This window comes from Heterocephalus glaber, unplaced genomic scaffold (assembly GCF_053883595.1).
Source record: "Heterocephalus glaber isolate CG9 unplaced genomic scaffold, H.glaber_assembly_v1.0 deba00001773, whole genome shotgun sequence".
NCBI classification, from domain to species: Eukaryota; Metazoa; Chordata; class Mammalia; order Rodentia; family Bathyergidae; genus Heterocephalus; species Heterocephalus glaber.
Window position 1 is genome coordinate 12,085,604 of NW_028258463.1, and position 25,349 is coordinate 12,110,952.

General features: G+C 62.6%; 3 protein-coding genes across 12 annotated transcripts; 1 reads left to right on the forward strand and 2 right to left on the reverse strand.

Annotated features, from left to right (window-relative positions):
- Positions 1–980: 980 nt before the first annotated feature.
- LOC110344850 (uncharacterized) lies at positions 981–11,257 on the reverse strand. The gene is made up of 3 exons (XM_087202561.1): positions 9,884–11,257; positions 9,367–9,413; positions 981–9,246 (listed from the first exon to the last, which is right to left on the reverse strand). The coding sequence occupies exons 1-3, from the start codon at positions 10,045–10,047 to the stop codon at positions 8,201–8,203; spliced, it is 1,257 nt and encodes a 418-aa protein (XP_087058687.1). The 5' UTR covers positions 10,048–11,257; the 3' UTR covers positions 981–8,200.
- A 5-nt stretch (positions 11,258–11,262) lies between these two features.
- Rundc3a (RUN domain containing 3A) lies at positions 11,263–17,239 on the forward strand. 6 transcript variants are annotated; one of them, XM_004859220.4, is made up of 12 exons: positions 11,263–11,392; positions 13,697–13,812; positions 13,937–14,085; positions 14,182–14,267; positions 14,740–14,829; positions 14,905–14,985; positions 15,057–15,222; positions 15,337–15,494; positions 15,769–15,906; positions 16,044–16,150; positions 16,804–16,901; positions 16,996–17,239. In XM_004859220.4, exons 1-12 carry the CDS (start codon positions 11,286–11,288, stop codon positions 17,221–17,223), a joined length of 1,524 nt encoding a protein of 507 aa, XP_004859277.1. In that variant the 5' UTR covers positions 11,263–11,285; the 3' UTR covers positions 17,224–17,239. The 6 variants fall into 6 exon arrangements, with proteins under 6 accessions (XP_004859277.1, XP_004859278.1, XP_087058683.1 ...); XM_004859221.4 differs by having other exon boundaries at positions 13,952–14,085; XM_087202556.1 differs by having other exon boundaries at positions 11,272–11,392; positions 13,777–13,812; positions 13,962–14,085.
- Positions 17,240–17,637: 398 nt separating this feature from the next.
- On the reverse strand, positions 17,638–21,102 carry Slc25a39 (solute carrier family 25 member 39). 5 transcript variants are annotated; one of them, XM_021240253.2, is made up of 12 exons: positions 20,793–21,102; positions 20,138–20,252; positions 19,983–20,042; positions 19,845–19,889; positions 19,658–19,767; positions 19,243–19,310; positions 19,010–19,164; positions 18,725–18,898; positions 18,394–18,503; positions 18,229–18,310; positions 18,061–18,141; positions 17,638–17,964 (listed from the first exon to the last, which is right to left on the reverse strand). In XM_021240253.2, the coding sequence occupies exons 2-12, from the start codon at positions 20,220–20,222 to the stop codon at positions 17,849–17,851; spliced, it is 1,086 nt and encodes a 361-aa protein (XP_021095912.1). In that variant the 5' UTR covers positions 20,223–20,252; positions 20,793–21,102; the 3' UTR covers positions 17,638–17,848. The 5 variants fall into 5 exon arrangements, with proteins under 5 accessions (XP_021095912.1, XP_087058689.1, XP_012933075.2 ...); XM_087202563.1 differs by having other exon boundaries at positions 19,010–19,134; positions 20,793–21,099; XM_013077621.3 differs by having other exon boundaries at positions 19,010–19,134; positions 20,642–21,099.
- Positions 21,103–25,349: the final 4,247 nt, after the last annotated feature.

The following is a 25,349-nucleotide window of genomic DNA, read 5'->3' on the forward strand; positions in this document are numbered from 1 at the left end:
TGCTCCCGGGACTGCCGTGGAGCTCAAGGGGAACAGCCGCGCAGTGGTTGAGGCAGCGTCCTCCACCGAGGTCCCCAGGGCTGTTGGGGGCTGAGCCTTGGATGAGGCCCAGGGGTGGAATCGAGGGCAGGAACAGCGACCTGCAGCCCTCGGCCTCCCCGGGTCTTGGGACACAGGTCACACTGAGCGTGAGTGGGTGCATTGAGGAGTAGGAAGTCCCCGGGGTCACACTGCTCCCAAGAAGGGGCTGAGACTGTGTCTAAGCTGAGCCCCAGCCACTGCAAACTGGCCTTGAGTGGTGGGCAGCAGGTCAGCCCCGGAGCTGCAGGCCAGCGGGGTCACGTCACGGGGGCGGTGGGCTGTGGGCAGCTGTGGCGGCTCAGCCTCCTGGGCCCCTGAACCCTGTACTGGCTCCCCGCCACGCTGCCCCTGCCCGTGCCGGGCCTCCTGCTGTGGACCTGCCCCCAGCTGCTGGCCAGGCCTAGCCCCTCCTTCCGTGCTGTCTCCACTGTTTCCTGTTAAACTGGGTGCAGGCTGGGCCTGGTGGGCCACACCTGTGATCCCAGCACTCTGGGAGGCTGAGGCAGGAGGATCAGGAGTTCAGGTCCAGCCTGGGTAACCTTGCGATTTAGTGAGACCCTGTCTCCAAATTTGAGAAAATTTTTAAATTAAAAAAGGGCTGGGGATGTGATTCACTGTGAAGGCCCTGGGCTCAAGCCACAGCTCTGCAAAAGAGAGCTGTCCCTTCGCAGTCCCAGCCCCCGTGGAGGTCACCAGCCCAGGGGACCTCCCTGGCCTGGCCCCCTGGGGGTGGCATGCGGGGACAGGGCCAGGGCCAGGCCTCCCCCCCAGGGCAGGACGGCCCCGCCTGGCGCTATCTCAGGAGCCAGATGCCCCCAGCTGACTCAGGCCCGGCCACGCCCAGCCCGGCGTCCCCCGCCCACCCTCGGGCCTCGGGCGGATTCCGAGCTGCCAGAGCCGCTGCTCCTCCTGCACCGGGCGAGGGTAGAGGGAGGGCATCAGCCCACGGGGCGCTGGGGAAGAGCAGCGGGGCTGTGCTTGGGAGGAAGGGGCTCAGCAGAGGTCCCCGCCCCAGCGGTCAGCGCGGGGCCTCCCAGCCCCTTCAGCAGGGGCCTCCAGCCTCTCCTCCTCCTGACTCTAGACTGGAGCCTGGTGCTGTCCTCATCTTGTCCCCAGCCGGGAGGGTGAGCTCTGGGGACCCTGAGGACCTCAGAGGCCTCCATGTGTCAGCGTGCCTCGGTCTCCCCAGATGGGTGAGGCTGGTCAGACCCCATCGGCTCAGCGCCTCACCTGTCCTCTGTGCCCCGAGCCCCAGCTCTGCACCCTGGGCCCTGCTTCCCAGGCCGACATGAGCCTCAGGCTCCGCTCAGCTGACCTCGGCTGCCTAGGCAGAGCTTAGCTGTGCCTCAGTTTACCCTTGGAGGAGGGGAGTGGGGCTTCCTAGCCCATGCGGAGAGGATGAGAGCAAGTCCACAAATCTTTTGTTTTTTGTTTTTTGAGACAGGGCCTTGCTATGTAGTCCAGGCTGGCCTCAAACTCCTCCTGCCTCAGCCTCCCGAGTGCTATTATAGGTATGTGTTACCAGCAAGCCCACAAATGTTCCTTTTGCACTCATTACCGTGCCAGGCCCAGTGTCAGGTGTGAGAACCAGGATGTGATAGTGGGAAGGGCTGGGGCTCTGAGCAGGGGACACTGGGCCCTGCGCCCCAACCCCCATGCAGCAGGAAGCAGCCTGGAGGCGGAGGGTAGCAGTGTAATGGCGCTTGCCGTCCTGCTCCCCCCAGCCGGGGTGGCCCGGAACTTGGATACTGACGTCCTTGGCTTCTGCTCCTGGGGCCCCTCCCCCTGCAGGCCCTGGAGCCCTGGGCTCGGGGAGGCCGCACCCTGGGGGGAGTCAGGCTGGGACCCCGAGACCAGGCTGGCCCAGGAAAGCAGCTGCAGTGGGGACAGGGCCAATTGGGGCAGGGTCGAGGCGGAAGGAGGGCCAGGTGGCCGCCTAAGCCAGGACGGGAGCCCCAGGACAGGAGGTGATGCCCAGGTGGAGGACACTGGATTCTTTCTCCTCAGCTTGTGCTGGCCATGAAGGGGGCTGAGAAGCCGGCCGTGGTGGCGCACATCTGTCATCCCAGCACTCAGGAGGCTGAGACAGGAGGATGGCAAGTCCAACCCCAGCCTGGGGAAGTTGGTGACTTAGTGAGACCCTGTGTCAAAATAAAAAAGGTAAAAGGGCTGGGGGTGGAGCTCAGTGCAAAGGCCCTGGGCTCAGTACCCAGTGGTGCAAAACAAATAAATACAGATAACCAAAAATCAGCAATAAGAAGCCTCAGTTGCCTGATACCATGGGTAAGGTGTCTCACAGGTTTGGGAAAACTGGCTGTCCTCTCAGGCCAGGGGGCCACGGGCACAGACACGCTCACAGCTGTGTGGCTGGGACAGGGCCTCCAGCTGCCTGGGCAGCAGAGGCAGCGGCCTCTCCTCAGCGTCTCGGGATTAAATAAGGGAGGGGTCTTCTCCCACAGTGCTCGGCAGCTGGTGAATGCACAGCAGTGTTCCTTTGGTTGTTTTGTTTTTTGAGACGGGGTCTCACTCTGCAGCCCATGCTGGGCTCCAACTCAGCATCCTCCTGCCTCAGCCTCCCGAGTGCTGGGACGACAGTCACGGGCACCACACCTGGTGCACAGCAATATTCTTACTGTAGCTGTTTGGGTAATTCATGCTTGAAATGTTTGTAAAAGTTTAATTTGTCAAATTGCTGAGTTTCTTTCTTTTTTTGGTACTCGGCACCTTGCACTTGGCAGGCGGCGGAACCACTGAGCTACGTCCCCGGCCCTGAGTTCCATTTTTATTTGTGTGATCGGTAGGTGCCTTTAACAAGATGTCAATAATCTGAGGAATCCACACGGCTGGTGAGCTGGGCCTGGAGCCCGGTTCGGGGCTGGTGCGGTGCTGGGACAGAGCTGAGTAACCCCCAACACAGCCGAGGTGACCCTGGAGCCGAGAGCCGGGTCCCTTCGCTGCCTCCCGCTGCTGCCCTTCCCGCCCGGCCTGGACCCTGAGCCTCTTCCTCCGGCTCCCACACGGGCTGCCGCTCCCTTCCTGGAGACTGGTCCCTATCTCCCCGCTGCTGCTGCTGCTGCTGCTGCTCCTGCTCCCCACCCCCCCACGCTGCTCCTGATATCTCCGCCCTGCAGCTCCAGGTGCCTATCTCCTGGGCCCGCTGGAGCCCCTGTGACTGAGGTGCTTCCGCCTCCCTGGCTGCCCACCCGCCTGGACCCACACCTGCTGGCCTCGGAAGCCAGTGGGGCCGACGTCCATGCTCCGGGTCCCCTCGCCCTCTGCTCCCCTCCATCCTTCTCCTCCCGAGTGCCAGCTGCACCCAGGGGCCACACAGGCTTGGAAGTCGCGACAGGAAGCTGTGCTGGGCAGCTGAGGCCAGAGCTGTCTGCACAACAGAGTAACGCAGTGGCCCAGGACAAGGTGACAGCATGTCCTGCAGGACCTCAGGTGCCGTGACTGCGGGTGCAGGAGTCAGGCCACAGGCAGGAAGGGCTCACCGAGCTGTGGGAGTAGGCAGGGCTCACAGGTCCTGAATGAAGCAGAAACAGCCGGGCATGGTGGCACATGCCTGTCATCTCAACGCTTGGGAGGCTGAGGCAGGAGGTCGCTGTGAGTTCCAGGCCAGCCTGGGCTATACAGCGAGATCCTGTCTCAAAAAACAAAAAAACAACAAAAAAGCAGACACAGAAGAACCAAGGGTGGACTGGCCGTTTTGAAGTCTCTCCTTTAAGGAGGGACAGGAGCTGCAGAATAGAAGTGACCAGAGGGTAGGGCAGGTGCTGCAGGCTCTGTGAGCCTTAGTGGCCGAGGCGGCCGTGCTGAGTGGAAGTGGCTGCTCGGAGGGCGGGCTGTGCTTCTCAGTTTCCTGGAGGCCCGAGGAGTGGCCGCCCTCCAGCAGGCAACTGCAGCTCAGCCCCGACTTGCAGCGACCGGCCCAGCACCGGCCCCTGTTCTCAATGACACCAGCGCCGTGCCAGAGCCCGAGGGATAGGACAGTGTCCAGGGGTCCCTGCCAACACGTGCAAGCGAGGCGTGGGTTTTCGTCACATGCTGGCTCGGCCGCTCCCGTCAAAGGGTTGACCCTTGAAGTCTGGGTGGTGTCATCCAGCCGTTACAAGGCCTTAAGAACACAAAGGGCCCGGATGGGATGGCACAGGCCTGTTGTACCAGCACTCTGGGAGGCTGAGGCAGGAGGATCCAGTTTGAGTCCAGCTCCAGCAACTTAGCTTCTTAGTAAGATCTCAAAATAAGAAAAGAAGAAAAAAAGAGGGCTGGACATGGAGCTCGGGGCAAAGGCCCTGGGTTCAGTTCCCGGTGAAAAAAAAAGAACAAAAGAGGTTTCCCTGATGAAGAAGAAATTCTGCCGGCGAATGGCAATGTGGATCCTGGGCAGAGGTTCCAGCTCTCCCTGCTCCAAGGCGCCTGGCCCAAGTGCGCTGAGGGTGAGGCCAGCCAGCAAAGTAGTCAGGCTCCCAAGACAAGCTCTTCTGCTCATTTGTTTTCTGAGACAGGGTCTTGCTGTGTAGCCCAGGCTGGCCTCGAATTCACAGGGATCCTCCTGCCTCAGCCTCCCCCGAGCTGGGATGACAGGTGTGCACCACCATGCCTGGCAAAGCAAAATCAATTTAAAGACTAGTTGAAGAAAAAGAAAAACAACCCAGTTTCAAAAGTGGTCAAGGAGCTGAGGCAGGAGGATCTCTGAGTTTGAGGCCAGCCTGGGCTACACAGCAGATCCTGTCTCCATATATATATATGTGTGTGTGTGTGTTTACTTTTTGGTACCGGGGATTGAACTCGGGTCCTTGCGCTTGCGCAGCAGGCAACGAAACCACTGAGCTAAATCCCTGGTCCCTGTCTCCATAAATTAATTAATTAATTAATTAAGAAGCTGAGCTGACGTCCCCAGAGACACTCACAGGTGGCGCCTGGAGGCTGCCCACAGGGTCACCGGGCCGTGACCTCAGAGGCCAGGAGCCCCCATGGTCTGAGGAGGCACTGCACACAGCAAACGTCAGCCCAGGGAGGGCAGCCACGCCCCCCGAGGGAATGCACCGCCGCTGCACTGTGGGTCCTGCTCCACCTGGCCGGGAGGTGGGGAGGCGCAGAGGGAACATTTCAGAAGCGGATGGCAGCTGTGCTTGAACAGTGTCGGAAATGTGATCTGCACACTGGAAAATGGTCAGGGTGAGCCGGGCGCGGTGGGCAGGCCTGTGGTCTAGTGTGGTGACTAATGGTCACCTTGGAGCGTCCAGCTGAGCTGAGCCTGCATGGCTGGGCGTGAAGACACACCTGAGGATTGCTGCCAACAGCGTAAGAAGAGACCTGGAGGGCGAGATCAGGGGCTGTAGATGTATTTACTTATTTATTTGGTACCTGGGATCGAACTCCGGACCCTGTGTTTGCGAGGCAGGCAGCAGCACTACTGAGCTACATCCCCAGCCCAGCTGTTGATTTTCTAGGAGAAGCTTGCTGCGGCTGGTTTCCTGATGTGAACTCCGCTGTTCTCGCCCGAGGAGGAGCTTGGGGGCTCACTGTCTCGGGGAATGGCTGCTGGTCTTCACCGTGGGCGTCACTTCCTGCTCCAGTGCAGACCCCTCAGCCTCGTGCCACAGGTCCTTCCCCCACTGGAGCAGACTTTCCAGCTTCCACCACTGGCCTTGGGCCTTCCCGGGGCAGAGCCTCGAGACGGACAAGCATGAGGCACTGCCGTGGGCTCTGGGCCTCTGGCTGGACTCATCAAGGACACTGCTCTGGGGTCCAGGCCCTCAGCTGGATTCCTTGGCTCTCTAGTGTGCAGCTAGATCACTTGCACTCCTCTGAAGTTGACTTTTCAGGTGACTACTATAAAATCCTATAAACTATGTGTCCTGTGTTAAATCTATTCCCTTGCAAAACCCTGACTACAACATCTAGCTTCTTGGGAGGCTGAGGAAGGAGGATCACAAGTTTAAGGTCAGCCAGGGCAACTCAGCAAAACCCTGTGCCAGAATTTAAAAAATAGCCAGGCATGGGGGTGCATGCCTGTAATCACAGGATTCAGGATGCTGAGGCAGGAGGATCTCGTCAAGTTCCAGGCCGCCTGGGCTACATAGCCAGACCCTGTCTCAAAAAACTAAATAAATAAATAAATAATCAGTAGGAAATGTGCAAAATACTTGGAGGAGGAGCAGCACAGTAGAGAAACCCAATGACCAAAGCATTTGAGAAGAATTCCACTAAGCACGGAAATGCCGCCAACGGAAAAACTTTGCCCAGCACGCCAGCAACGCGGAACCGGACTCGCTCAGTCCTGTCAGTACAGAGAGGCAGCCCATGGCCCATGCCACTCCCACCCATGCACATGGTCCCTGGCCTTGAGGATCTGCAGAGCTGGTGACCCCCACCTGGTCCCTGCGCCCCTCCCCATGGGCTGTCCAGATGCCTCCGAGGGTGGCAGCACACTGGTCACAGGCGGCGACTCAGGTCACTTTCATGTCTCAGCTGTTCTGTGAGCGGCAGCCTGGGCCTCCCTGGCTGTGACGGGTCCTAGAGGGGCCTCGGCCTGGGCCACACCCAGCTGTGGCTGTGCCGCCATTGCCCTTCTGGTAACTGTCAGGCCCCACACCCACATGAGGCCCGAGCCCCCCACACCCCAGGCTTCTTCCTGTCTCACTATGGAGCCCAGGTTGGCCTCGAACTCTGCGATCCCCCTGCCCCAGCCTCCCAGTGCTGGGATGACAGGTGTGGGCAACCATGCCTGGCCAAGGGTCTAGTTCTGCCGGTGCATGGATGCCTCTCGGAACCCCATGTCGACGGCTTGGGCACCATGTGGTCTCAGGCGAGGATGGCAGCACAGGCCCTGCAGGCAGGAGGCCACAGCCTCACCCGGCGGTGTTGGCCTGGGAGGACACGTCCCCTCCAGTGGCAGTACCTCGGCCAGGTTGGGCTCCTGGAAGAGGGACCCTGAGAAGGGTGTGGAGTTGTCTGCTGCTGTCCCTTCCACAGGGGACACGCGGGGTGGCACTGACCCCCGACAGGCTCCTGGAGGCCCCGAGCCGCCGCCCGTCCCTGGGCCCTGTACCCAGCCCAGCAGGGCAGTGAGGCAGAGCGCATCCGGGTTCCTCTCTCGGCACCCCTGGCTCTCCGGTCACCCTGAACCCAGACCACAGAGGGTCCACTGGGCTGCACGGCTCACACAGAGATGGGAGTCTCACATCAGGGCCGTACCCAGAGCCCAATCTTCCTTCTGCCTCACCGAAGCCAGCAGCCTGAGTCTCTCCTAAGTAAGCAGGAGCAGGGTGGCAGTGGCATCTCCAAAACCCAAAGGGCCTGGCACAGCGGCCCACGCCCTTCATCCCATCACTTGGGAGGCTGAAGCAGGAGGATCGCAGAGTTCGAGGCTGGCCTGCACTACAAAGGGAGTAAAAAACAACAAATCCGAAGGAGTCCCCGCTTCCTTGAGGGAGGCACAGGGTGGCAGCCAACCACAGCCCGCCAGTGAGTAGGATTCATCTTTTGGCCTCCTGCAAGCGGGGACTCACCAGGCTCCACCGACTGGATGTGGTGGACTGGGTGGCCTAGTGAGGTGTCCCGGGTCTCCAGCACCATCCGGGCCACTTTGCCCACGTGGTGACAAAGCAGAGGGCCTGGGAATGACCACCAAACCCGCTGCTGTCCGGCCCCCCGGAGGACAGCTCCTGCGGTCACCAGACTGACAGCCACTTGCTTGAACCCAGGGCTGCACTGCCCTAAGAAGCCGCTGCCCGGCACAGCGGCAGTCAGGCTTTGACTTAGTCACTTCCCATTTGGTGGGTGAGTTGAATGGACAGGACATGGCCCACACCTGTATCGTCTGGAGTCCCAGGAATCCCTGTCTTCCACCCAAGGGGCAGAATTATTTCTCTTTTGTTTGTTTGTTGTTTTCTGAGGCAGAATCTCACTATGTAGTTCAGGCTGGTCTTGATCTTGCGGTGATCCTCCTGCCTCAGCCTCCCAAGTGCCAGGATGACAGGTGTGCACTACCACGCCTGGCTTTTTTTTTTTTAGTACATTTTTGCAGTGCATAGCAATTCCATCACTGCAGGGTGTTGGTACGCGTGTATCTAACACACCCCCACGCTCGGTCCCATCCGTTAGGGAAGGCCTAGCTCCCTGGTTCCTGCTCTATCTTGTGTTTGCTCTTTTTGTTACTTACCCTGGGTGGCTTGTAGGAGGGAAGTGCACTGTCTCTGAGGCAGGGCTCCTCCAACCTCCACCCCACAGGGGGCCGCTGGTCAAGCACCCTGGATCCACAGCCCCGGCCCTCCCTCCCGGCCCAGCCATGCTCAGGACCCCTGGCCAACATGTCCTGCAGGGGCTGCTGGGACAGCACCTCTGCACTTGGGCACCAGGGGGGCTTGAGCGTGGCCTGGAGGTGGCTGGGGCTGGGCCTTGGTGAGGCCAGGGGCCCCTGTGGAGCATCTGCCTCAGGTGCAGCCCTGGGTGTCGTCCAAGCCAGGGGCCAGGGCCAGAGGCCACTTCTGCCGCCCATGAGGGTGGAAGGCCAGCAGGGCTCCAGGAAGGAGACTGTGGCTGTCCAGGTCTTCCACAAAGCCTGCTCCCACCGCCAGAGGAGGAGCTGCTTTCTGTGCTGCTGCCGCAGGCACCCAGCTCTCCACTCGCCAGCTTGGGGGGCCCAGCAAGGTCTCTGTCCCTGCAGTGCTGGCTGCCACTGAGCGCCCAGGGGCCAGCTCTGCTGCCGACGGGCCCCACTTCTCTCCCACATTGCAGACCTGGAACTGCTGCCCGGCAGGGCCCGGCCGTGCCCTGTGGCATCACCCTGGCACAGCACTGCCTGGGCATCGGCACCCACTGACCTCATGATGGGATCCCTGGGGACATGCTGGGCTCTAGAGAAACCTTGGCTGGAGGTGACGCTGCCCGTCAGGACCTTGTCCTCATGCTGGCACCCACAGGCCCTGTCCCCTGGGAGCAGAAAGGTTCGAGGTGTGGCGGGGCTGCCACTCACTTCTGCCTGCGCCCCCGGCTTCCGACCACTCCGGCTTCCGACCACTCCGGCGCTGCTGGTCCCACTGCAGAGCCCAGGGGGGAGGAGGACCAGGGAGGCCCGGGCTGTCTTGCTGTTGTGGGTTTTGCTCCCAGATGCTTTATCACTGGACAACAGGTCTGCTGTTGGCTTCTCCCTGCTCCCTAGAATCAGCACAGAGGTGATGATCAAAAATGTGGTGAATGTTTAAAAGTGCATCACAGTGAAAAATGCATGGCCACGAATCCCCTCAAAATCCTCCCCCTTGCTTCGAACACACTCACCCCAGCCTTCTTGCCACTTTCTGAAGCAACTCTGGAGTCCTCTCTCCCTAGTGTTTTTGCAATGTGATAAAAAAAAATACAGGGAATGCTGCTGCTGAGTACCGTCCAACAGAGAGGCAGGCTCAGAAGAACACGACAGTGACCTCATCCACTTTACTCACTGGATCTGGCACCAGGTAACTTCTGGCTGCCTCCCCAAAGTCAAGATGATCATCAGGCAAACCTTTTTTGTTTTTTGTTTGTTTGTATTGATCAGGCCCTTGCTATGTAGCCCAGGCTGGCCTTGAACTTGCAATGATCCTCCTGCCTCAGGCTCCCAAATGCTAGGATCACAGGTGTGTGCCACCACACCCAGTTTAAAGACAAGGTGTTAGTTGATTTAGGACTTCTAGGCAGCCAGGGCAGTGCTGCTAAAGACACTGCAGGTAGGTGGCAGCAGCCCCACCCCACTGCCCTCTGAACCCCGCCCTTACACCTCCTGCAGCTCCAGCCCCACCTGTCTTTGTATCTCACTGACCTGCAAGTCTCTCGGCCTTGGGAGCCCATTTCCTGTAGAGTTCCCACCACATCCTCGCACCATGGCTGTCGTCCTGACCAGGCCCTGAGACACAGATGCCATAGACGGCAGGAGACACTGGGATAACAGGTAGGAAAGGAGCTCAGAAACGACAGAGACACCATCAGGCAAAGACTCTGGCGTGGGACTCCTGCACAAAGCTTAAATGCTGGCAACACTGAGGTATTTTTTATTTTTGTCTATCTATTTATTTTGTTTTTTTGAGACAGGGTCTTGCTATACAGCCCAGGCTGGCCTTGAACTCATGGTGATTCTCCTGTCTCAGCCTCCTGAGTGCTGGGTCCACAAGCATGTACTAACACGCTGGCTATGGTTGATGATTTTGACCAGTGTCAAAACTACTCAGCAGGAAAAGAACAGTCTTCAACAAATGTTACCAGAAAACTAGATCTCCATGTGCGAAAGAAAGGTTGGACCCTTGCCTGACACCATACCCAATACTGAATTCAAAATGGGTCACAGGGAAATGAAATCTATGTAAATAGGGAAGGGCAGAGGCATTGAAGGGCGCACAGGTAATGGGGAAAAAACAAGAACCAAGATACATCATGTACAGGTACAAACACCAAATGATAAGTGTAAATGTATTGTATGCCTAAACTGTACCAGTAAAAGAATTTAAGTAAAAAAACAAAAAAAAAAACCCAAAAACAAAATGGGTCACAGGGCCAGGGATTTGGCTCAGTGGTTTCGCCGCCTGCCCTGCAAGCGCAAGGACCCGAGTTCGATCCCCGATACAAAAAAAAAAATGGGTCGCAGGCCTAAAGAAAAGACCTGAACCCTAAAACCCTCAGACGAAAACAGAAAGAAACTTCATAACATCGGGTTTGGCAATGAGTTCTTGGTGTGACACCAAAGGTAGAGAAAAAGAAAAAGGACAAAGTGGACTTCATGAAAGCTTCTATTTGTGCATTAGAAAACAGTATCGACAGGGTAAAAAGGCAACGCTTAAAGCGGGAAAAATACAAATCATACACCGGACACGGCCCCGAGTTCCTGAGCGCGGAGGGCCTCGACCCTCCGCACACAGCACGCCCTCCGAGGGACGGCGAGGGGAGGACGGCGAGGCCGGGGCAGTGCGGGCTTCCGTGGGAACCTCGGGGCGAACGAGCCGCTCACAGAAGACCGGACAGCGGGAGAGGGACAGCCGAAAAGCGCCCCGGCCTAGTCGCCCGTGGCCCCGCCCACTATCGGCCCGGAGGACTGGCCCCGCCCACGACCCCGCCCCGACTGCCCCGCGGCGGGGCGGGGCCGGTGACGTCAGGCCGGCGAGTCAGCACCTCGGAGAGCGCCGGGCGGCGGCGGGGGGCGGCGGGGGGCGGCGGGGGGCGCGGGGCCCTGGATGGAAGCGGGCCTAGTCCCGGCCACCATGGCGCTGGGGCTGTCCTCCAAGAAGGCGTCCTCGCGCAACGTGGCGGTGGAGCGCAGGAACCTCATCACCGTGTGCAGGTGGGCGGGGGCTGCGCCTGGGACACGGAGGGGGCGCGGGGCGGCCGCTCCCCGGCCCGCGGGCCTCGCCAGGCCCGGCCGGCCCACGATTGGGGTGTGGGGGGTGGTCGCGCCCGGCTTCCTGCGACGCCAGGAAGTGACACCGCGGGGACAGGGTTCCGAGAGCTCGCCGCCCCGCGGGCCCCGTCCTCCCACGCGCGGCAGGAGCCAGAGCCTGGGCGGCAGGAGCCCCAGCCGGTCCCCACGGAAGGCGGGGGCAGAGCCACGCCACGGGTCCCCGGGGTGGGGCCACCCAGGCCGCGACCCCGCTGCCCATGCGACCTGCAGGACCCTGTGCTTCCCCCCAGGCAGGAGGGGAAGCGCCGGCCGCCCAGCCCCTCCCCAGCCCGCGCATACCTCCCCAGGGACCCTTGGACCTAGTGGGTGCTGCCTTCCCCCGATGAGTCTCCTGCCTCAGCCCTGCTCCTAATCCCGGGAACCGGTGCCCACCTATGGTCCCTGTGCCTGGCAGGGTGCTGGGTGCAGAGGCCTGAAATGGCATGCAGGAACCAGTGATGCCCAGCCAGGCGTGGCCTCTGACCCTCCCGGGTGGCAGAGAGGGAAGCCCCTCCCGGGGTCCCACAGCTGATGTTCCCACGTTCCCTTTGGTTATTGGCTGTGCAACCCGGGGCGAATCTAACCACCCTGGGAGCCAGTGCTCATCACATGCGTTTTATCTGCAAAGCCCATAGCCAGAGTACTCACGGCACAGTGAAGAGGTTCCAGCCCCGCCGGTCCCCATGACACCTTCCTGTTCCTCTAGCTTTGATCTCCTGGGCTCCTGAGTGCGAGGGGAGGAGGCACTTGCTCAGGCCTGGCCTGGGAATGCAGAGGCTCCCAGCTGCAAGTGGCTTAGAACTGGGGTTGGGGGACAGAATTTGGGGGCCTGGGACGAAACAAAGCCCAGAAGCCCTGAGGACCTGCCGCCCTCTTCATGTCACATGTTTCCCTGCCTGTGCCCCTGGCTCCCTGAACAGCTCCCTAGCAGGCCAACAAGGCTCCCCTGGGCCCTGGCCTCCCGTTGCCATGGTAACCCACAGCAGCCTGGATCTCCTAACAGGGAGCACACCGCAGGGCTCCCGGACCTGCAGGGCACCACAGATGGCTGCCCACTGCCCAGCCCCATCAAGAAATCACCCAGGGAAAGGGGTGTATCATGGAGCCCCGGAAATGCCTTGTGCAAGGCTGCTCCCAGGGCAGCTTCTCACGCCTGGCCCAGCACGGGCTCCCAGACCTCTGCTGGCCCTGCAGGGTCTGCACCAAACCGGTCCTCTGTGGCTGCCCTGCCCAAGTGCCACAGCCCTCCCTCAGCCAGGCCGGACCCATCTGAGCCCAGAGGGGAGATGGTGCCGAGGGCCCCCTGTGGCATTGGCCTGGGTGCCTCAGAGGGCCAGTACCTCAGGGCTGGGGGCTCAAGGAGAGGGGCAGGGGAGGGGCCTCCAGAGCTGGACGGGCTGGGCAGTTGTCAGCCTCAGGGCTTGGCACTCCACGAGGGCTGGTACAGTGAGGGCAACTCCAAGCAGCCCCTGTGTCCCCAGCACCGGGGCAGGGCCACACTGGGACGCTCTTTCCTACCCACCCGTCAGGGACAGCGGCAGAGGCTGCAGGGCTGCCCACTGCAGGGTGAGCGGGAGGCACTGCTTGGCATTCCCCATGCCCTTCCTGCCGAGGGCCCTCCGGGCACCTGCTGCCAGCGCCCCACCCGCTGTGTCAGGGCCAGCCTGCTCCTCCCTGCCGGGCACTGCACCCCTGGTTCTGGACAGCTGGTGTGTGGGCAGCCAAGCCAGGGAGGAAAGCGGGGAGGGACATCCATGAGCTGAGGCCATCTGGCCACCCACACGTGCCCACACTCCTGGCACAGGCACCCATCCCTCGGGAATGGAAAATGAGGCAACAGTTTAGGGCCTGGCACAAAGTGGCTTCCAGCTCTTGGGTGGCCTGGGTCCCACGGGGGCCAACACCATTGAATGGCTGGGGTACAGGCCTGGGGGCAGTCACTGCCTTTCTGCCTGGAGTTCATCCTCTCTGCTCTGCCTCTAGGCTTCCTTTCTCTGCCTGTCCCCTGCCCAGACACCTGCTGTGACCACCAGCCCCCTCCACCCACCACAGCCCCTCCACATGGGGTGGTATCTCCACAGCCCCCAGGCTCACCAGTGCCTTGCTGTCCTCGTGTCCTCTTCTCTACCCATGTCCTCTGCTGACCCCATGCTCCACTGTGACCCTCCCCTGAGCCTGACCCCCCGAAGCCCCCATCGCTGTCCCCAGGTTCTCAGTGAAAACTCTGCTGGAGAAGTACACGGCTGAGCCCATTGACGACTCCTCTGAGGAGTTTGTTAACTTTGCAGCCATCCTGGAGCAGATCCTGAGCCACCGTTTCAAAGGTGGGCCTGAGGCCAGTCCTGCCCTGGGGGCCTGGAGCTGGGAGGGGTGCACCTGGGGTTGATGGGTGCCCTGCCTGGGCCCCTGCCAAGCCCAGGCTGCTGAGCCTCTCCTACCCTGGCTCAGCCTGTGCCCCAGCAGGGCCCGCCAGCTGGTTCAGCTCAGACGGGCAGCGAGGCTTCTGGGACTACATCCGCCTGGCCTGCAGCAAGGTGCCCAACAACTGTGTGAGCAGCATCGAGAGCATGGAAAACATCAGCACCGCGCGGGCCAAGGTGAGGCGGGGCCACTCGGGACTCAGGCCTCTGCAGGGGTGGGGGACCCCCATGCACCCCAAGACAGATCGGCACGAAGGGCTTCGTGCCTCCCAGGGCCGGGCGTGGATCCGGGTGGCGCTGATGGAGAAGCGCATGTCCGAGTACATCACCACGGCCGTGCGGGACTCGAGGACGACCAGGTCAGCCCTCACACCCAGGCCGCTCAGTCCCTGTGTCCAGGCCCCATGCCCCTCACTCGGCCAGCTCTGCCCCCACACTTGCTACCTCCCTGCCAGCCGGGCCCACCCCACACAGCACCTCAGGATCTCTGCCTCCAGCTAGCCACAACAACCTGTACCCTCCGCGACGCCTGCAGTCTGTGGTTGTCCCCAGAGTCCCCTCGGGGCTGCGGGCACCACACGCCTCGTCCTTGTCCCCCACCTCATCTCCTGGGTGCCACTGTGTCCAGCATTAGCCTTTCAGTCTCGCTGCCTGAGCCTGCAGACTGCAGGGACTCAGCCAGGGGAGTTCAGAGGCAGGCCCTGCCGTAGGCACAGGCGAGGGACAGGGGCCCGGCGGCTTGAGCCTGGTGTTGGGGGAGGAGAGAGTCCCCTCAAGACAGCAGCATGGAGAGGCCGGGATGTTGCCAGCACCTTCACTGCCTGTCCCCAGGCGTTTCTATGACTCGGGGGCCATCATGCTGCGGGAGGAGGCCACGGTGCTCATAGGCATGCTCATCGGGCTGAGTGCCATCGACTTCAGGTGGGCCTAGGCCAGGAGGTGGGGGGGCAGAGGGGTGGCACCTCCACACCCCCCAACCTGCCGCTCCCCTGCCAGCTTCTGCCTGAAGGGCGAGGTCCTAGATGGGAAGACGCCCGTGGTCATCGACTACACACCCTACATGAAGTTCACCCAGAGGTGAGCACCCATCCACGGCAGAGGGGGGTGGGGCTCTGCCCAGGCGTCAGCACGGGCACCCCTCCCCCCAGCTACGACTACCTGACGGACGAGGAGGAGCGGCACAGTGCCGAGAGCAGCACCAGCGAGGACAACTCTCCGGAGCACCCCTACCTGCCGCTCGTCACGGATGAGGACAGCTGGTACAGCAAGTGGCACAAGATGGAGCAGAAGTTCCGCATTGTCTACGCGCAGAAGGCGAGTGGGAGAGGGGGCATGGGAAAGGGGGCCCACGAAGTGGGGGATCTGCGGGAAGTGGGGGTCCACTGGAAGTGGGGTCCAAGGGGAGCCAGCCCCAGCCATGCCCCACAGGGCTACCTGGAGGAGCTGGTTCGGCTGCGTGAGTCGCAGCTGAAGGACCTGGAGGCTGAGAACCGGCGGCTGCAGCAGCAGCTGGAGGAGGCCGCAGCACAGAACCAGCGCGAGAAGCGCGAGCTGGAGGGCGTCATCCTGGAGCTGCAGGAGCAGCTGTGAGAGCCCTGACCTCACGAACCCGCCACCCCGAGATCCGGCCGCGCCTCCCAGGCGCGACCCTCACCCCAAGGCCCTCGCCCCGGCACTGGCCTTCACTGTCACCTCCGTGTCTCACACCCCTTACCTGCATCCTGGACCCCCAGACCGGCCAGGGACCCACCCTTCCCTACACCCCCGTCATTGGGGGACCCCTGTGCTCCACCAGCCCCACCCAAGGGACCTGCCCTGCCTGACCCGCGCCCCCTTCCTCCCACACCGCGCCCTTCCCAGGACAGGTCTGATCCCCGGTGACCATGGCCTCCTGGCCCAGGCCTCCAGGGAGCTCACCACCCCCCTGGTCAACCAGTGGTCCTTGCTGGGGACACTCAGCGGCACCGAGGGCGCCAGCAACCCCAAGCTCTACCGGAGGTGAGCATGGCACGCACAGCCGGGGTAGTGGCCCTGGGGGGGAGGGGTCGGGGAAGAGGTCCCGGGAGGTGGGGGTCCCGGGGAGGGGTCCGAGGCAGGGAAGGGCCGGCCCACACCACCCCTCTCCCCGCTGCCAGGCACAGCTTCCTGAGCACTGAGCCGCTGTCGGCGGAGGCCAGCCTGAGCTCCGACTCCCAGCGCCTGGAGGAGGGCAAGCGGGACGACCAGCCCTGGGGCCCCATTGGTGAGCCCCGCGCCCGCTCCTGCACCCCAGCCTCACCCTGGCGGTGCCGGGAAAACCCACAGTGAACCCGGTGCGGCCCCTCGGCTGTGCAGCTGAGCCCGGGTCCCACCTGCAAACGGGGCGTGGGCAGCCATCAGCGTCGCCCACCGCCGGGACACCCCAGGGCTCACGCTGCCGAACCCCCAGGCTGACCAAGCTGCTCCAGCCTCCAGCACAGGGACCCTTGCCTGACCCTGTCTCCCCTTTTCTTTGGCTGCCAGGAAGCTTGGAGCCACTCTAGCGGCTCCCTTCGCGTGGACGCCTGGACTCCAGCGCATGCGTGTTGTTGCCCCGCCCCTCCCCGCCGACCCCCGTAGCCTGCTGCCCCGGCCCTAGGCCTCCCGGGACGGGCCGCCACACTGTGCTCGTGAAGGTGTCCCTCCCCCAGACTGTGAGCTCCGCGAGGGCAGGGGCTGTGCCTGTCCTGTGTCCCTAGTGCCTGAATCACAACGTTGCTCCCTGCGCTTTTAATAAACGAAGCGGGCCGAGCCTCGGGGAGGCGGACCGACTGCGATAGCGTCCCAGCCACGCAGCACAGGGTGGCCGGTGACCACGCAAGGATGGCCCCTCCCGCCCACCCACCCCCGGCCAGCTCACGCGCGTTCTCTCCCCAGGGAAGGACCCCACGCCCTCCATGCTGGGCCTCTGCGGCTCCCTGGCCTCCATCCCCAGCTGCAAGTCCCTGGCGAGCTTCAAGTCCAACGAGTGCCTGGTGAGCGACAGCCCGGAGGGCAGCCCGGCCCTAAGCCCCAGCTGAGCATGGGCGACGCCACCTGTGCAGCTCTGGCCCCCGTGCTTTTCCCCAGCCCAGCCAAGGGGCCCTGGGGAGACCTCGCCGCCTCAGCTTCCTGCTCCAAGAGGAACAGTGGGCAGGGACCACACCAGGGACCCAGGGAGCCGCTCCTCCTCCTGCAGGCCCCAAGGCCTGGCCAGATCCCTCTGGCTGCTCCCCTGCTGCTGCCTCCCGTCTGACCCCGCACACCCCGGAACCAGCCTTCCCCAGCCCCACTCGGGCACTGGGGTCCAGCAAATAAAAGCCAGAGGACTCAGGGTGGCCTGGTCTGTGGTAACTAAGGTGACAGTGTGACAGGGTGCCCGGGCCCTGTGAGCGCAGCCTCCCTCCTGTCCCCTCTTGTTCTGGGGCAACACACTACCAGGTGGGTCCTCACCCCGACACCGCACCACCCAAGTTGGGCAGGGCTTGTGTGCGCATGGCACTGGGGTCTGAACTGAGCCACACACTGAGCTGCACCCCCAGCCTTCCTGATTTCTGAGGCGAGGTCTCACTAGGTCTGTAAGTTGCCCAGGCTGGGCTCAGACTTGGGGTCCTCCTGCTTCAGCCTCCCAGAGTGCTGGGATCACAGGCGGGTGCCATCACACCTGCTACAAAAGAGGGCTTTTTCATGGGGCCCCCAGCCCGGCTGTGTCCCAGGAACATGAGTCATGGCTGCACACAAAGTTCATCATCATCTTTAGAAAGGGAATGCACAGCTGGACGAAGGCGTTGAGGGCTGTCAGCTCCTGGGGGCTGGGGCAGCAAACACAAGGGGGGTGTGTGTCGGGGGAGATTTGGTCTGGAGCTTGGGGCACAGGCCGAGAGGCCTGGGAGGGGAGGAGCCCTACGTGGGCGGAGAAGGCACTGGCCAGCACTTCCGAGCCTCAGCGGCTGGGTAGCTGCTCCCGGTTGAGCCTCTGGAAGAAGCTTTTGCCGAACTCATAGGTGCTGATCATGATGGCACAGGATGGCGCAGCCTTGATGACCCTGGGGAGGAAGCCTGGAGCACAGCAGGGTCAGGGGAGGCCAGGGCACAAGCAAGGACGTGCACCTGGAGAGGGCACGCACACACACGTTTGCCTGGACATGCACATACCTGCGAAGAGGCCCCTGGTGCCCGACTCGGCCCGGATCCTCCGCAGCAGCAGCCAGGTGGAGTCAGCCTGTGGTGGGCGCACTGCGGGTTCAAATTCGAGTTCGAGTTCTGGGTTGCACGGGGCCATGGCTGAGCAGGACCCTGGTGCACCCCATCTGCCCAGCTCACCTCTCACAGCCTCCACGGCTCCCAGCGCCACCTGGCGCTGCGTCTTCACCACGTCAAAGGGCAGGGTGAGGGCGGCAGCCACCTGGGGCAGGCAGGCTTTCTTCATCAGGTTCTGGTGGCTCACAGGCCACATGGGTCCCCTCCCCCAGGCCCCCAGTGACTCACGGTCCCTGAGATGCCACCGGCCACGAAGCTGATGCCCACAGACGTCTGGTCCCGGGTGCGGGGGTCGCACAGCCAGCTCCGCAGCAGCTCATAGTTGAACCAGTAGAGTGCTGGAGGATGGGCACAGTGAGATGGCCGGGGCCTGGCTCTCACCCACAGCCACCACGCTGCCCCGGGGCCAGTGCATCCAGGTCCTAGCAGACCCCGGCTCTGAGAAGCCGCCAGTGATGAAGCAGGACTAGTTGCAGACCTCTGAGCTGCTGGGGCTCCACTCCCACCCTGGCGCCTGGGCCCTCCCTAGCCCCGCCCCCTCCAGGGTCTCCCTCCCCACCTGAGAAGGGCACGTCGCGGAGGGCGGTGGGGCCCCAGCCCAGCCACAGGGAGCGCCAGCCCCCCTGCTCCACCGCAGCACGGACACAGGCACCGAGCTCGCGGTAGGACACGTGCTGGGCCTGCACCTTGGTGCGCAGCAGCTCCAGGGGGCTGACCACGGTCACGGTGCCCACTGGGGGACAGAGAAGGGTCAGGACACATGTCCCACTCCACCATGCCCACCCCCCAGGTGGCAGAGGCTGGGGACAGGTGGGGCGGGCAGGGCTGGGCCTGGTGTCCTCACAGCGGGCCAGCGCGCCGGCCAGCATGGGTGCACACAGCTCGGAGGCCAGGGCTCGTTGGCGCAGGAAGGCCTTGAGCTGGTCGTAAGCCGTGAAGTAGATAGCAGTGGCCGGCACAGTCATCACCCTGGCAGTGGGCACAGAGTGAACGGGGGCCCTGGGGTTCCCAAGCCTTCCAGTGCGCCCATATCCCCCAGCTGGCCAACAGGGAAGGGACAGCAACACGGGGACTCACAGAGTGGCCGAGAGGCCGCTCCACAGGGTCCGGGGGCCCTCATGCCTCACGATCTTCACAAAGGCATCCTGATAGGGGCACCAGCCGGGGGACAGGGACAAGAGCAAAGCCTGTGAGCAGCTGGCCCAGGCCAGGCCCTTGCCTGATGCCCTCTGATGCTGCCCTGGGGCCTGCTGAGGGCAGCCAGAACCCTCCAGCCTTACACAGACAGCTGCCCCGACAGCATCAGGGGGACTCCTATTCATCCTTCAAAACACGCAAGGTTAGGATGGAGCTCAGCAGCAGGGCCCCGGGGTTCCCTCCCCGACACCACAGGCAAATCTTGGGGGAGCCCTCCAGGAAGCACTTCCCAAGCACCGGTGCAGCCTGGACCTACAGCCACCCAGGGCCCCTTAGGAGCCCCTGCCCCTCTCACCATGGTGCCTGTGAAGCGGGTGGGACCCTGGAACCAGGGGCTGCAGCAGGCGCCATTGGGGCACAGGTAGAGGGGCTGGAGGACGTTGTGGCAGTACAGCAGGCACTTCCCTGAGGCGGGAGGAGCGTCAGGAGGGTGGGGCGGGGGGCAGGTGCCCAGGGATGCGCCTCACATTTGGTGTACTCACATTTGGTGTAGGAAACTCTCCAGAATCGAGAGGGAGGGGGCAGCTCTGTAACACAGGTACCCGAGTCACCGAAGGGCCCCTGTCCAGAACCCTGCCCAGGACCCTGGTGCTGCCCACACCACACCCAAGGGCACTCACCACAGGCCCCCGAGGGCCGCTGGGCCTGCAGGCGGACCTTGACCACGTCCAGGGGTGTCACTGGGGAGACAAAGGGCTGAGGCCCCTTCGAGGACCCCAGGCCAAGCCTTCCCACCTCGGGTCCCGACCACTGCCCGCCCCGGCCGGATTCTTACTGAAAAGCGAGGTAACCACCGCCCCCGCACCGGAGGCCACCATGTGCTGCACGGGGCTGACGCCCCCGGGGTCCCGCTCAGCCATGTCCAGCTGAAGCCCTGTCCAGCTGAAGCCCTGGGGGGCGAACCTCAGTCACGAGAGCACAGGGACGGATAGGACCGTTCTGCCAACGTGAAAACTGAGGCCCAAGGTCACGCGGGGCGGGAGGGCCCCAGATCAGCGCCGCGCATCCCCAGCACCTGGCCGACAGGTGCGCTCCTGCGGGCGGCGACAAAGGCCACAGCCTGCCGGCGGGCGCCCTCAGTCCCTGTCCCGGAACCCGCCCCTTGCCGGATCGGTCCCAGCCCAACAGAGGGACGGGCCACGGACGGGGCCCGGTGACCGGAGGGGGAAGCGGCGACACCCCAGCCAGCCAAGGCCAGAGCCGCCCCTCCCCCCCGCCCCCAGCTCCCGAGTCCCCGAGCCCACGACCCCCACGACCTCCCCGCCCCGGCCCGGCCCACCGGATCCGGCAGCGCTAGCGCGGCGGCCCCATCGCGCCCGTCCGTCCGGTGCGGGGGCCGCGCAGGCGGCCTTGGAGCTCGACGCTGGCCCCGCCCGCTGTGCTGGCCCCGCCCACAGCACCGCCCCCGACACACCATCCGGCAAGCTCACCGCGGCGGCCCCGGGTCCCGGGCCGCGGGACTTTCCCACGGCGGGGCCGGCCCTGTCGCGTCGTCACTTCCTCCTCAAGGCGGCTGCCGCCGGGACTGGCGCCCCCATTCTACAGAACCCGGAACAGGGGCTCCGAGCTAGGAGTGGTCGGGACGACCCCGCCCCCGGCAACCGGCGGGCCCTACCCGACCTCTCGGTCGCGCCCTCGCCTGCACCGGCCGCTCCACTGCCCACTGCCTTTAACGCGCCTGTGCCGCGGCGACCATTTGTGCAGACACGCGGGCCGGCGCCTGCTCCTTTAAGACGAGCGCCGCGGTGACGTCAGCGCGCACGTGCGCCGGTCGTCCGCGCACTGCCCTGCTCGGAGGGGCTCTGGGCTCCGAGCATGCGTAGAGCCCAGCCTGAGGAGCCTCAGCCCGCTTCCCAGTAGGGGTGCCGAGGCCCTGTGCTCCGCCTTCCTGGGGTGGACTAGAAGCGGGGTCCTCACATTCCATTTCACAGACAGAAAGTCCTGGAGGCCACGCGAGAGAGGCGGTGCCACATGGCCAGGCTGGCCTGGAACCTGAGATCCGCCTGTCTCGGCCTCCCAGCACCCTGGAATGACAGCGGGTGGGCCTGCGCCCGCTGCCTTAACTAGAATCTCTGCCAACTCACTGCATGAGGGTCCTCACCTGCACACTGCGTGCCACCGCGTCCCAGACTTGCACCTCAGTACCGGGGACACGCGGAGGTCTGCAGATGGTTCTGGGCCCGAGCGGGGCACCCGCATCCCCACCTTCCTGCCAGGTCAATGGTTTGAGCCTCGCTGACGTGAGACAGGGGTCGTCAGGGATAGTGGGGCACCCGCGAGCCCTACCCTGGCTGGCCCCGCGAGGGTCACACTGCTCAGGGTCACCATCCCACCCAGTTGAGCAGGCCAAGGGGAAAGGGACCTGTAGTGGGTAGTGGGACAGGTCCTGGCCGCCGCCCAGGGCCACTTTCCTGAGGGTCAGACTCTCCCAGTGCAGTCGAGCCCGGCTCTCAAGAACACCCAGGGCCCCAGAAGGCGTTTATGGCTGGGAGTGGGACTGGAGTAAGGGGGTGACCCCTGAGCCAGCTCTGGGAAATATCTTTGGTTTTGTTTTTTTGGGTACCGGGGATCGAACTCGGGTCCTTGTGCTTGCAGGGCAGGCGGCGGAACCACTGAGCTAAATCCCTGGCCCTCTTTGGTTTTGTTTTTGAGACAAGGCCTTGCTGTGTATCTGATGCTGGCCTTGAACTTGCAATTTTCCTGCCTCAGCCTCCCCGTTGCTGGGATCACAGGTGTGCACCACTGCGCCCACCAAAGCCTGATCTTTGTTTTATTGCTTTTGGTTTTGTTGTTTGAGACAAGGTCTCGCTATGTAGTTCAGGCTGGGCTTGGCTCACTGTGTAGCCCACTCAGGCGTTGAACTTGCAGCGATCCTCCTGCCTCCTGAGTCCTGGGATTTTAGATGTGCATCACCATGCCTGGCCAAAGCCTGATCTTGGATCCGGGAGTGGTGGCACACACCTGGCACCCCAGCACTCCGGAGGCTGCTGAGGCAGGAAGACTGCTGGGACTTGGAAGCCAGCCTGGGCGACATAGTGAGTTCAAGGCCAGCCTGGGCTGCAGAGCAACACCCTGCCTCAAAAATAAATAGGGCCAGGGATTCAGCTCAGTGGTGCCTCCGTCTCCCTCGCAAGCGCAAGCTCCGGAGTTCGATCGTTGGTACCTAAATATCATGGTTTTTTATTTATTTATTTATTTATTTATTTATTTGGTACCAGGGATCGAACTCGGGTCCTTGCGCTTGCGCAGTAGGCGGCGAAACCACTGAGCTAAACCCCTGGCCCTCTGTACCTAAATAAATAAAATAAGAACCAGAAATACTACAGTCCGGACTGGCCCAGCTGGGGATGTCGCCATGTGACCTCTGTGTCAGGCGGCCTTGGCCACGCGTGATTCCTGGTTCTCAGTGCCCAACCCTGACCGGCCAGGCCACCCTGGGATCCGGTCCCCGCGTCCAGGGAGGGCTGCGTGCCGCGTCCGGGGACAGTGGGTCCGAAGGCCCCAGGTCCGCCAGAACCGCGCGGGCTGACGCAGGCGCGCAGCGCCCCCTAGCGGGCCTCGCAACATCGGGGCCTCTGGCGCTTGACGCTGAGTCAGGGCATTCGGGCGCTGAGTGTCCCCAGGGTAGGACGCCCTAACACGGCGGGAGGTCAACAGCAAGGACACACAGCAGAAGTCTGGACACTCGCCCGCCTTCCCTTTCCCGGACAGCCGCAGGGAGGAGAGACGTGCTGTGACTCAGACCTGCAGGCCCGCTCAGCCGCCTCCTTTTCATTGTGGGACTGAGGTTGGACCCAGGGACTTTGCACTGAGCTGCATCCCCAGCCCCTTTACATTTTTCATTTTGTATTTTTTGACAGGGTCTGGCTAAGTCACTAATTTGCCCAAGCTGGGCTGGGACTTGGATCTGCTTGCCTCAGCCTCCAAGTAGTGGTATTACAGACCTGGAGTTTTAAAGGGCCTTGGAAAGGAGGGCCACCAGGCTGCCAAGCCTCATGTGTCCCACATCACCGCCCAGCATGGCCAGACCACGGGAGTAACGATTGTGCCCACGATGAAGATTCAAAGAGAAGCCAGGCCTGGTGGCGCATGCCTGTGACCCATCATTCAGGAGGCTGAGGCAGGAGGATCACGTGTTTGAGGCCAGCCTGCACTACCTACGTAGTGAAGCCCAGTCTCAAAACCAAAACAATGGGGAGGGCTGGTTCCCAGCTGGGCCTGTCTTCATCAGCAAAGTGGGAAGGGTGTGCTCCAGCCTCGCCCCTACTTCCTTCCGGTGGAAGCTGGGAGTCGCGGGTGGGGTGGGGGGAGGTAGCTTGTGACCTGGCCACGCCCAGGCCTCCGGCCCTGCTCCGCCCAGGCGCGGGGAGAGGCTTCGGCTGAGTGGTTTTGGCGCGCGGCCCTGGCCAGCCAGGTGACCACAGAGCCTATGCCGTCCCGAAAACGGGCACCCGCCCCCCGCCTGTGCCCGGACAAAGACCTGCGCCCGAGATGCCGTGGGAGGTGTGGCCTCAGGACCTCAGCCACCTGGGGCACAGGGCCAGCCCTGCCAGAGGAGACTAGGAATCCAGGCCCTGGTGGGGACGGTAGACCGGGACTTGGTCAGCTGGTGTCAGGCGCAGCTGTCACCAGAGCTCAGGGACGGTGACCTGGGCCCACGGCCAGGCACACAGGACTTGAGAACCGGGGAGGGGGTGACAGGTGTGCCAGGAGCCTGACACACTTGTGCTGTGCGAGGCTGGTGCTGTCCATGGGCACAGGGTGGCCTAGCGGTCCGAGTCTGGACCAGGGCTCCGGTGGGAGAGTGGCCGCGCCGCGCCTGCTCCCCGTCTCAGGATCCGAACTGCCTGTCCTCACTAAGAGTCCTATAAATAAAACGAACATGAAGAGCAAACCTCAGTCCCGGCCTGGGATGGCAGTGCACTCTGGGAGGCTGAGGCAGGAGGGTCGTGAGGTGGAGCCCAGCCTGGGTGACACAGAAATGTAGAGAGACCCTGTGTCGTTTCAAGATTTCAGAATTTTAAAAAGGCTGGCGATGTGGCTTAGTGTGAAGGCCCTGGGTTCAATCCCCAGAACTGCCAGAAATAAGCAACCAGAGTCCTGGTTCTCGCTCTGTCCGGCTCTCAACTCTGAGTGTGGCCCTGGCAGCCAGCTGTACCCTGCTAGAGTCCCTGCATGCATGGAGAGGCAGGCTGGGGACCGGCACCCCTCAGCCACGCGGACGCGTGACACCAGCCGGGCCACCACATGGGCCCTGCCCAGCGGGGCCATGGGGTTGAGATGTGAGCCATGAGTGGATCCCAGAGCAGCTCAAGAGCACATGGATCAGGGTATCTGAGCCCCTGGTCTTTGGTTGGGGTTTCCCCCACCCCATGGGATCACATTTGATGCTTTCATTGTTTTTTGGGATAGGGTCCCTATGTAGCCCAGGCTGGCTGCCTTGAACTTTTGGTGATCCTCCTGCCTCAGCCTTCTGAGTGCTGGGGTGACAAGTGTGCACCTGACGCCCAGCCAGGCGTCACACCTTAGTGTGAGGGACAGAGGCTGGGAGGGACCTGGGCCCCAAGGCTTCTGCAGGGTCCAGAGGAAATGAAAACTCGGGTTGCTTTGCTCAAAAATTATTACAGATTTCCAGAAGTCAGGCGTGGGGACGCAGGTCTGTGGTCCCAGCCCTCTAGGAGGCTGCGGCGGGAGCCCTGCAGGTTGGAGCCCAGTCTGGGCAACGTGGTGAGGACCCTGTTTCAAAATTTAAAAAATAAAAATTTAAGGGACTGGGGATTTAGCTCAGTGGTTCCACCGCCTGCCCTGAAAGCACAAGGACCTGAGTTCGATTGCCGGTACAAAAAAAAAAATTAAAAAGGTCTAGGAAGGAAACAAGCTTGATGGAAAGGCCCTGGGTTCAAATCCCAGAACTGAAAAAAAGGCAAGTGGGGGCAGACGCTGGCAGATGGGGAGTGGGGCCTGGGTTTGACCCGGCACCAGAGGGA

Coding starts and splice junctions, on each gene's coding strand:
- Slc25a39 (XM_021240252.2), bottom strand. CDS start 20,779: ATGGTGTGTCGGGGGCGGTGCTGTGGGCGGGGCCAGCACAGCGGGCGG. Junction 19,768..19,844: donor GAGAGTTTCCTACACCAAAT/GTGAGTACACCA, acceptor CTCCCGCCTCAG/GGAAGTGCCTGCTGTACTGC. Junction 18,311..18,393: donor CCGGTGGCATCTCAGGGACC/GTGAGTCACTGG, acceptor TGCCTGCCCCAG/GTGGCTGCCGCCCTCACCCT.
- LOC110344850 (XM_087202561.1), bottom strand. CDS start 10,047: ATGGTGTCTCTGTCGTTTCTGAGCTCCTTTCCTACCTGTTATCCCAGT. Junction 9,414..9,883: donor CAAGGCCGAGAGACTTGCAG/GTCAGTGAGATA, acceptor CAAAAACACTAG/GGAGAGAGGACTCCAGAGTT. Junction 9,247..9,366: donor AAAGTGGCAAGAAGGCTGGG/GTGAGTGTGTTC, acceptor TGCTGATTCTAG/GGAGCAGGGAGAAGCCAACA.
- Rundc3a (XM_004859220.4), top strand. CDS start 11,286: ATGGAAGCGGGCCTAGTCCCGGCCACCATGGCGCTGGGGCTGTCCTCC. Junction 14,268..14,739: donor CGGGACTCGAGGACGACCAG/GTCAGCCCTCAC, acceptor GCCTGTCCCCAG/GCGTTTCTATGACTCGGGGG. Junction 14,986..15,056: donor TACATGAAGTTCACCCAGAG/GTGAGCACCCAT, acceptor CCCTCCCCCCAG/CTACGACTACCTGACGGACG.